Source organism: Danio aesculapii, chromosome 8 (genome assembly GCF_903798145.1).
Source record: "Danio aesculapii chromosome 8, fDanAes4.1, whole genome shotgun sequence".
In the NCBI taxonomy this organism is placed as follows: Eukaryota; Metazoa; Chordata; class Actinopteri; order Cypriniformes; family Danionidae; genus Danio; species Danio aesculapii.
In genome coordinates, this window is record NC_079442.1 from 666,020 (window position 1) to 676,217 (window position 10,198).

Below are 10,198 nucleotides of genomic sequence, written 5' to 3' on the forward strand. Positions count from 1 at the left end.
ATATATGTACCAGAAATTTTAATCACTGAATATGAGGTTGCAATGTGATATGAATTACTAGGCTGCATGAGATGCTAAAAAATTACAAATTGTTTGTCACTTCAACTTTCTGGTTTAGCGTTTCAATTTAGTTTGTTGGTGTTGTTTTTTGTTTATTGTTCAGATCAGGTACAGTATAGCGAATGTATGTTCAAAGTATATTTTTACTTGCACATTTTTGCATTCATGACTAAATTAAATCATCCTTATAAGTTCCTGTCACCTTTTGTCTGCTTGTTTCAGAATGTTACCTCTTGATTTTGAGAAAAACTCTGTGTTCTTAATTGTTACAGCTGAAATACATTGTATGGTCTTGCTGTATATAGGACCAAACAGCAAAAGAGCACGTCTGATCAGAATCACACTGATTTCAATAACAATATGCAGGAAGGTGTTACATTAGTTGGAATTCACATTAAACCTGTGTTTTTGCTAGAGGTTATGTGTGGTACTCTAATATATAACATTGTGTTATCCTCTGTATTTCATGGTCCTGGCTCTTTCACTCTTCCTGGGCCCTGTGTCTCTGCAGCTGGCAGCCCTACAGCAGAGCTCCCTCTTAAGGAAGGTGAAGAGGACCTTGCCCAGCCCTCCACCAGAGGAGACACAGATGCCTATGGTCACCCATAACCTATCCCACATGCTTGTGCCCTCTTTGCCATCTCTGAAGGGGGGTTCTCGTTTAGCAGCAAAGACCAGTCTACTTAAGGATTTGACGCATGAGTTGAAGGCTGTTGAACAGGAATCTACCAAGTTACGTAAGCAGCAGGCTGAGTTGGAGGAAGAGGAAAAGGAAATTGACGCCAAGCTTAGATACCTGGAGTTGGGAATTACACAACGAAAAGAAACACTGGCAAAGGAGAGAGACAGGAGGGAGCTAGCTTACTTGCGCTGCATGGGTGATTCGCGAGACTATATGTCAGACTCTGAGCTCAACAATCTTCGCCTGTCAGCTGCAGTCTCATCCTTTGAGAGCAACGGGCTAATGACCAGACCTAACACAGCCCCTCTCAGCCAGTTTACTTGTGAGCTGAACACTGCTGCCCAGTTTCCCCCCACATCATCTTTTGTGTCGTACCAGTACCCCCAAAGTCTCCCAACAATACCTACCCCACAGGCCTCTACATTGCAGAGCACAAGTTTCAACCAACCTCCCTATCCGTCCGTGACCCAAGCTCAAGCTCTCCCCCAGCCCACTCCCTTACAGACTTATCCAACCCTGCCCTATCAGGTCCAAGGGTCATTTCCATCCCAAGTATTTCCACAGAGCCAGCCTCCATATCCAACAGACACTTCCATGCCACCATCAGCACAGCCAAGCCAACCAGGGTTTCAGGCTACCTTACCACCTACTGGTCCAGTCCCTTATCCAACCCACAATACACCATACCCAAGCCAGGCACCCCCCTATCCGGTCAGTCAAGCAAGCACCTATCAACCACAGACAGACACTCTCACTTTTCACCAAAAGCCACGACAGACATCACTTGCTGACCTTGAACACAAAATGCCCACTAATTATGAAGTTATAAGCAATCCCACAGTTGTAGTCACAACCACTGCCCAAGATATCAGTTACAGCCAGTCTGGTTTGGGTCCATCTTATGGCCAATACAGCACAACCATGGCAAGCACCTATGGTCCCTACTCATCAACTGTTTCAAATACATATGGTGGGCCTTTAACAACCTCTGCACCTTCTGGGTATGGGCCATACACAACAATCTCATCCAGTAGTTATGGGCAGTACACAACAACTACTGCAAATGCTTATGGATATACAGCAACTACAGCTAGTTCTTATGGGCAATATAATACCGTTGTTACAAATACATATGGCCAGACAACACTATCTGACCATATACACTCAATGGACAGCCCCTCCATGTACGCCAGTGATGGCTTGTATGGATCCTCCAACCTAGAGCAGAGTGTCCCAAGGAACTATGTTATGATCGATGACATTTGCGAACTGACCAAGGACGGCATGGGCACGAGTTCAGACTCACATCGCAGTGAGGGTCACGGACGATATGGGAGTGATGGACTTCATACTCGAGGGGGGAGCTCCTTTGGAAGACCGGAGGATGAACGTGATGCAGATCTGTACGACCAGCATCATGGCAGGGGTAAGAGCACCTGCAGCTACCAAGCACAAGGGGCAAACACGCATGGCCGGGTAGTGGGAAGCAGTAGCATGGGTGGGGGATCGTCATATTACTATGATGACTGCAGTCACTCGGCACCTACGTGGGCAGCCCAGAGGCACTCCACAAAAAACCTGTGCCCTTCCGCCGTCATGTCCTCCAAGAGGAGCAAACATCGTAAACAATGCATTGAACAGAAGATGTCCAAGTTTTCCCCAATTGAGGAAGCTCATGATGTGGAGGCTGATCTGGCCTCCTACACCATGAGCACCTCCACAACAAGTGGTTATGGCTCAGGTTCCCAGTACTATAAACTTCAGGATGGCATCTATGCGCTACGGAGTACTTACAGTCCACAGCGGGGCTACTATAATGATGAACGTCTCTATGGCTATGGCAGGTCCCGTTCAGCTGGTTATGGCATGGACAAAATCTCTCCCTGCGAGAGGAGCTACAGAAGCAGATCATATGAACGGGACCGTGTAGACCGGTCATACCACAGCAACTATGGCCACAGTGTGCACCCCACTTTGCATTCCCAGTATTCAGACAAGGAGAACTCCCATGCCATGACAAAGCTCATGGGTGTTGAGAGGGCTTTCGGCTATCCATCAAATTCATATGGTTCAAGTCACTCTCTACCCGATGTGCAGGACCATATTCGAGACCTGCCCCGGACCCATGTCTACAAGCCAGATGATATGTATATAATTGACGATATGCATTGTGCTGTTTCTGACAGCGAAGGTAATTGGGAGCTGAATGCCAGCGTTACTGCCCACTTTAAACATCCCCCACCCACCCAGAGAAAGAGAGTGAATAGATGAAGTAAATCAGTGAAAAGCAAGTGCATGCCCATGTTTTGTCTTCAGGCAACATGCAGCTTTCAATAAAACTGACTCTCAGTGTTGTGCTCAGTTCCTAAAACTGCATGAGTTGTTGTGTGGTCTCGTTACTTTTTTTCCCCCACTCTTGTTCCTTTCCAAGGTGCTTCATTTGTGTGTGCGCTTAGTGTGTGATGTTGAATGTTTTTGACTTTTGAACCTTTTAATTGAACATCTCATTATAGGTGATTGTCTTTTATGCTGTACATTGAGTTTAAATTCATTGCATGCTTTTTCTTTAAGTCTGCCTTTTTTGTTCTTCTTTTTTCTTTTGCATGGTCTCAGTGTGCAATCCTCTTTCGCCATCAGACATCGAGATTGACTGTGATCTGCTTTTGGTTTCCAAAGCGTACCATCTTGGACAAGAGGAGACGGACTGGTTTGAGAAGCCACGGGATGTTCGTGGTTCCCGTCATTATGGCAGCAGTGGTCATTCTGGGAGACGAGGTCATGTCAAGCACACATACCACGATTATGATGAGCCACCAGAAGATCTGTGGCCTCAAGATGATTACGGTCACACCCGTCACATTTCCTCCCGTGAGCACCGCCATCATAGCAGCGGGAGTTCTGGTCGGCACTCTTCACGCCACTCCGATGAGCCTCGTTCCTCTCGATCATCTCGTTCCTCAAAAGATCCGTCCATTCGGCATGACTCCCGCTCCTTGTCAGCTTCAGGGAGGAGGGGGGACTCTCGTTCTCAGGGCTACCACTCCTCAGATTACTCCCGTGACACCTCAGGCCATCATCACAGCTCCCGTTCTGGAAAACAATCATCTTCCCACCATCAAGGGTCATCTAGTAGGAAGCAACAGGATCACCCCTCATCATCTAGGCAGCCAGGCTCTCTTGGGGCTGGACAGAAAGGTCCTATTGGACCTTCAGGTTCCAGTAGGCAAGGCGTCTCCCAGCCTCCAGTTGATGGGCAGCAAGGGCAGCGAACACAGCTTCAACAGCAGGCACAGACTTCAGCTGCCAGGCCCGGATCTCAGACGTCCACCGCAGGTGCAGTGCAGCCACAGTTAGTGCAAGCCCAGCAACTGCAAGCCAAACCTGGCCAAACTGGTCCAATGCCTCGACAGCCCGCCTCAGCAGCACAGACATCCCCAGCTGCAGTAAGTGAATATAACAAGGCACTTAAGGTGTTTTCACTACACTTTTGTTTGGTTGATGTCATTTGGTTCCTTTGGCTAATGTGAACAATGTCGTCTGAAATCTGAGGGTGTGCAACTGCAAACCAAACCCCATAGGTAGGCCCACACAGAATGTGCAGAAATCCACAGATTTTTAGCCTGTCATTGAGTCTGTTCATTATTAATTATGTAATTGTTTGTAAATATATATTTGTATGTAAATATATATTAAAATGCATCGTTTATTTGAGGTTTTTCTTTTAGAAATGAAATGTAAAACCATAAAGTTGTAACTGAATGACATATTAAGAGTTGTCAGATATGAGTAGTATTTATGTATTATGTATTTTATGACAATTTGTCTTTTGTTTCTAGCTGATTAAACCAGAGCCCACACCTGCCACTGCTATTGGAGCAAAAGCAGTCCCTGGACAGCCTGCCAAAACAGCCCAGCCTCCACTCACCGGGATAGGTAATTACACCTCACACAAAAAATGGCCTAGATTTACTAAATCCACAATCAAAGGACAATATGTTTTGCTGACCAAATCCATACACATTTGATATGTTTACACTATGCTGGGAAATATCTCAGAATATTCAGAAAAACAGCCCCCTTTGAGTCAGACACATCTATTAAAACACTTTATAATAACTGCACACTGTGAATGAAAAAATGTGCCCTGGTGTACGTTTTTGAAAACCGAGAAATATGTGCTTGCGGGTACAAAATGGCTGCATTTAATGTGTAAAACCAATGTTATGGGGCGAGACCACTGACTTCTTATCTCTCTATGAACAGCTTTTCTGGTGTGTCTGGTTTGCTCAGTAGCTCACCATGAACAGCACTAGACTGGGGTTTGAGTCCGATGAAGGATGGTTAGAGAAACCTGGAAAAACAAATGCCAAAAAACACATGAGGTGGTAGAAGCACACTGCCGATATGGCTGTTCTCTTCTAGTTTGCTTTTGAAAACACTATGGGTTGTGGTTTAGGGAAGGGGCTGTGTGGGTCAGTCCATATCAAGCTGATATATTATATACAACAACAAGCTGACTGCGCCTTCTGGTGGATTTACAAGAAATAGCATGAATGAGAAAACGTGCCCCAGTAACTTATTTAAGATTGTCAAAAATGTATGCGGCAGCATGGTGGTTCAGTGGTTAGCACTGTGGCCTCGCAGCAAGAAGGTTGCTGGTCCAAGTCCCGGCTGGCCCAGTTGGCATTTCTTTGCAAGTAGGTATTGCTGCAGCCCGGAGACCTCAAAGTGGGAGGGATTACACCGCAAGTAGGTGGGGTGACCTCCAAATGGGAGGGGTAAGTAGGTTGGGTTTAGGTGGTGTAGGTGGAGCAGATATTAATTAAACACATCAGGTTACTGTGAGGTTGGGTTTAGTGTTGGGGTGGGTGTAGACATTCATAAAGCACAATTTTGGACTCTGTGTCATGTACAAGACATTAAATGAATAAAAACTCCAGGTTTGTACAGCCCAATGGTTGCTCAAAGGCCCACCCACTGGTTGCTCAAGTCCCACCCATTGAAGCTGGCTCCGACCTCCGTTTATAACATTCTCTTTCTGTGTGGACTACACAGGGCATCCACTCTGTAAAACGTATGCCGGAATAGTTGGTGGTTCATTCCACTGTGGTGACCCCTGAATGATGTAATGTAAAATGTAATGTGTTTATTTATATAGCACATATTTTGTGCATGGACATACACCCAACGCTCTTCACAATCATGAGGGGGGGGGGGGGTCTCTCCACACCACCACCAGTGTGCAGCTCCACTTGGATGATGTGACGGCAGCAACAGGACAATGGCGCCAGTGCTTCACCACACACCAGCTATAGGTGGAGAGGAGAGACAGCGATAGAGCCAGTTCAGTGGATGTGGATGATTGGGAGGCCATGATGGGTAAGGGTCAAGAGGGAATTTGGCCAGGGGTTACACCACTACTCTTTATCAGAAGTGCCATGGGATTATCAATGACCACAGACAGTCAGGACCTTGGTTTAACGTCTCATCTGAAAGACGGAAGGATGAATGAACAAATGAAAAATGTACACAGCACCCTCTAGTGGATTTGTAAAACACTAAAGAAAGAAAGCATATTTTTGTCAGTTCTCAAAAATGTAGCCCTGGGCACATATCTCCACTGAGTCTGGGTTGCATTTAGGACTCAACTAGTGTGTCTGTTGGTGTACTTAAATTAAATCTGTCCCCTATAATAATCCTCAAGGGTCCAAAGCTGCTCCCAGACCTGGAGGAATCGGCAGCGCAGCCGCAGGTCAGATGGGTCCTGATGGAGACAGCATGCTGTCCAAAATATTGCCTGGAGGAGCTGCAGAACAGGCCGGCAAATTAGGAGAAGGTGAGTTTCCCAAATCACTCACTATTAAACTCCAAATGAACCGGAAGCTGTGGCTGTTTTTTTCACATTGTGATGCTGTTAACAGAGAAGGGAATTATTAAATGAGAAAACAGTGGGCGTGGCTTGCTAATTCCACTGCGAGCTGAACGGATGTTGTAAAGTAGGCGAGTCATTAAGAAAGATGGGGAAAAGAGTTTGGGGAGAGTTATTACAGCCTAACAGACTTCTCCTCCTCACCATTTCTGTTTGTTGTTATAGTGTCAGTTGAAGGGGCGTGGTTAAGTATGTTAGCCCCGCCCAATACCTCAGACAGACCTAATCTGAGAATTAAACTGAAAACAAGCTGAAAACAAGATTTCAGTTAAAGATTACACGAGCAAACTGTTATTTTGTTCTTAATGACATGCACAGATGAACTGTTCAGCACAGAACTATGCGAGCTGACAAAATCAATATGGTTAGTTTTGATTTCATGTGTCCGTTAAAGGGACAGTACACTGGGGCTGCACAATATATAGTTTCAGCATTGATATTGCAATGTGCACATCCACAATAGTAATATACAACACCAACTCAGACAATAAATCACTTAAAACATTTAAAATGTTCAAAAGGTCAAGCTTAAAAGTTGTTGGAAGAACGATCAAGCTCCCATAATGCAATTCAACAGCAGAAATAAACAAGGAAAAATAAAAACATGAATCATTAAATACTGAAAACTGCTTATTTACAGATATCTTGTGGCTGAGTAAATGAACAGGACATTTAAACCTTTCGGTAAAATAAGTGACTCATTTACTTCAATTTTCTCCTTTAATTTCTCTGTCTGTCGCAGCCATCTCTGGATTTGGCAAGAAGTTCACCTCCTTGTGGTGAGGTGCAGGTAAAGGTGGGTGCAGTTTTTCATGCCATGCTTTTAATGTCCAGTATTGTAACTGTAGTATAGAAAATATGTGGTAACACTTTACATTTAGGTTCCATTACTCAATGTTAGTTAATGTACGTAATATTTAACTAATAACTGAACACTGGTACTGCATTTATTAATCATGGTTAACCATATACTAAAGCATTATAAAAATAAAATCCATGCATCAACACTCAACGGCCACTTTATTAGGTACACCTTACTAGTACCGGGTTGGACCCATTTTGCCTTCAGAACTGCCGTAATCCTTGGTGTCAGAGATTCAACAAGCTACTGGAAATATTCCTCAGAGATTTTGCTCCATATTGACATTATAGCATCACACAGTTGCTGCAGATTTGTCGGCTGCACATCCATGATGCCAATCTCCCGTTCCACCACATCCCAAAGGTGCTCTATTGGATTGAGCTTTGGTGACTGTGGAGGCCATTTGAGTACAGTGAACTCATTGTCATGTTCAGTAAACCAGTCTGAGATGATTGGTGCTTTATGACATGGTGCGTTATCCTGCTGGAAGTAGCCATCAGAAGATGGAGACACTGTGCTTAAAAAGGGATGGACATGGTCAGAACAATACTCAGGTAGGCTGTGGCGTTGACACCATGCTCAATTGGGACTAATGGACCCAAAGAAACTCTCCCCCACACCATTACACCACCACCAGCAGCCTGAACCGCTGATACAAGGCAGGATGGATCCATGCTTTCATGTTGTTGAGGCCAAATTGTGAGCCGAGCATCTGAATGTGTCAGCAGAAATGGAGAGTCATCAGACCAGGCAACGTTTCTCCAATCTTCTATTGTCCAGTTTTGGTGAGCCTGTGTGAATTGTAGCCTCAGTTTCCTGTTCTTAGCTGACAGGAGCGGCACCCGGTGTGGTCTTCTGCTGCTGTAGCCCATCCGCCTCAAGGTTGGACGTGTTGTGTGTTCAGAGATGCTCTTCTGCAGACCTCGGTTGTAACGAGTGCTTATTTGAGTTACTGTTGCCTTTCCATCAGCTGGAACCAGTCTGGCCATTCTCCTCTGGCATCAACAAGGCATTTGCGCCCACAGAACTGCCGCTCACTGGATATTTCCTCTTTGTCGGACCATTCTCTGTAAACCCTAGAGATGGTTGTGCGTGAAAATCCCAGTAGATCAGCAGTTTCTGAAATACTCAGAGCAGTCCGTCTGGCACCAACAACCATGCCACGTTCAGCGTCTCTTAAATCCCCTTTCTTCCCCATTCTGATGCTCGCTTTGACCTGCAGCAGATCGTCTTGACCATGTCTACAGGCCTAAATGCAGTGAGCTGCTGTCATGTGATTGGCTGATTAGAAATTTGCGTTAATGAGCAGTTGGACAGGTGTACCTAATAAAGTGGCCGGTGAGTGTATATCGTAATTAATGAAAATAACATGCATAGTTCTTCACCCAATACAAAGTTGCATCATTTAAAAAGAAGTTGAAGTTGGTGGATATTTTGATTATTTCCTTGTTTTGGTGTTTTTTTAAGGTGTCTAAACTGACAGAGGACATTCGCACTGGAAAAACCTATGAAGTTTCCCTATTGTGTTTTACATTGAAGAGAAAACAACTTACGAACGAACGTGAGAGGGAGAGAAGCTGTATAGTTGTTCTGGTAAGAGAAACATTACTGTAAAATTTAATGGGAAAGTGGAGAGTATAAAGTCATGGTTCTGCATGTAGCTTTGGCTCCCTGATCGGAAGAGACTGGACGACCATCCTAAAGCCTGGACAGAATCAGTTTAATTAACAGACAGACACGCACTAGCTCCACTTACTGAGGAGTCATTTTAATGGTGTCGCATGGAGATATTCCTCTGTATCACTGATGGATATCTCATCAAAGGAATATAATCTTTCAGTTTCCCAAGTGCTGTTAACTAGAGGCAATTTTTAAATTGAAATTTTCTGAAAGTCTTATTAACCCATCATCGTGGAGTTTTTCTGTTATTATTTGAGCAAATAAGATTGTAAAAACATTATTTGTTGTACTCTCCTATTCATTGAGTTTTCCCACCTATGATGACTTCCACTACTCAGAAACCCAGAAATGTGAAAATGGTCTATAGTGTTTTTATCTCTTTAAGATCAGCTATGAAGCATGAGTTTGTATCATCAATAATTAAGAGTACTGGTGAAACGGATATTAAATCACGACACGGAGAGGAAATTTGATAAAACAACAATATTATTGTGTTAGAGCTTAAATAAATGTCATAACGCAAAAACAACATTGCGCACGCATATTAATACAGCTGTTCTGTGTCAGTTAAATCAGTTGAAATTCTAAATTTTAACCCAACTGGTAACTCAATAACCCAATAAAGGTTAAAAATAACCCAACAAAGCATCAAATATTTTGAACTCAACCATTGGGGATTGCCCCAGAACAAACCACTGTTACACAATGACTTGCCTAATTACCCTAACTTTACCCTAATTACCCTAGTTAAGCCTTTAAATGTGACTTTAAGCTGAACACTAGTGTCTTGAAGAATATCTAGTCTAATATTATAATATTATGTGCTGTCATCATGGCAAAGATGAAAAAACATCAGTTATTAGAGATGAGTTATTAACTATTATGTTAAGAAGTGTGTTAAAAATTAAAGAACCTCCCCAATCAAAGCTAATGTTCAACCTGAAGAAAGAAAGAGAAGATTCAAAGATTAAGCAGTTTTATTGTA

At 43.8% G+C, this 10,198-nt stretch overlaps 1 protein-coding gene across 1 annotated transcript in view; it reads left to right on the plus strand.

Moving 5' to 3' along the window:
• Window positions 1-10,198, plus strand: part of bsna (bassoon presynaptic cytomatrix protein a) — a 51,534-nt gene that overhangs the window by 36,105 nt on the left and 5,231 nt on the right. Inside the window, 6 exon segments of the mRNA XM_056464555.1 lie at window positions 572-2,933; window positions 3,419-4,185; window positions 4,579-4,675; window positions 6,447-6,578; window positions 7,414-7,467; window positions 9,001-9,126. Of these exon segments, the coding sequence (XP_056320530.1) occupies window positions 572-2,933; window positions 3,419-4,185; window positions 4,579-4,675; window positions 6,447-6,578; window positions 7,414-7,454 (3,399 nt within the window). The 3' untranslated portion in view covers window positions 7,455-7,467; window positions 9,001-9,126.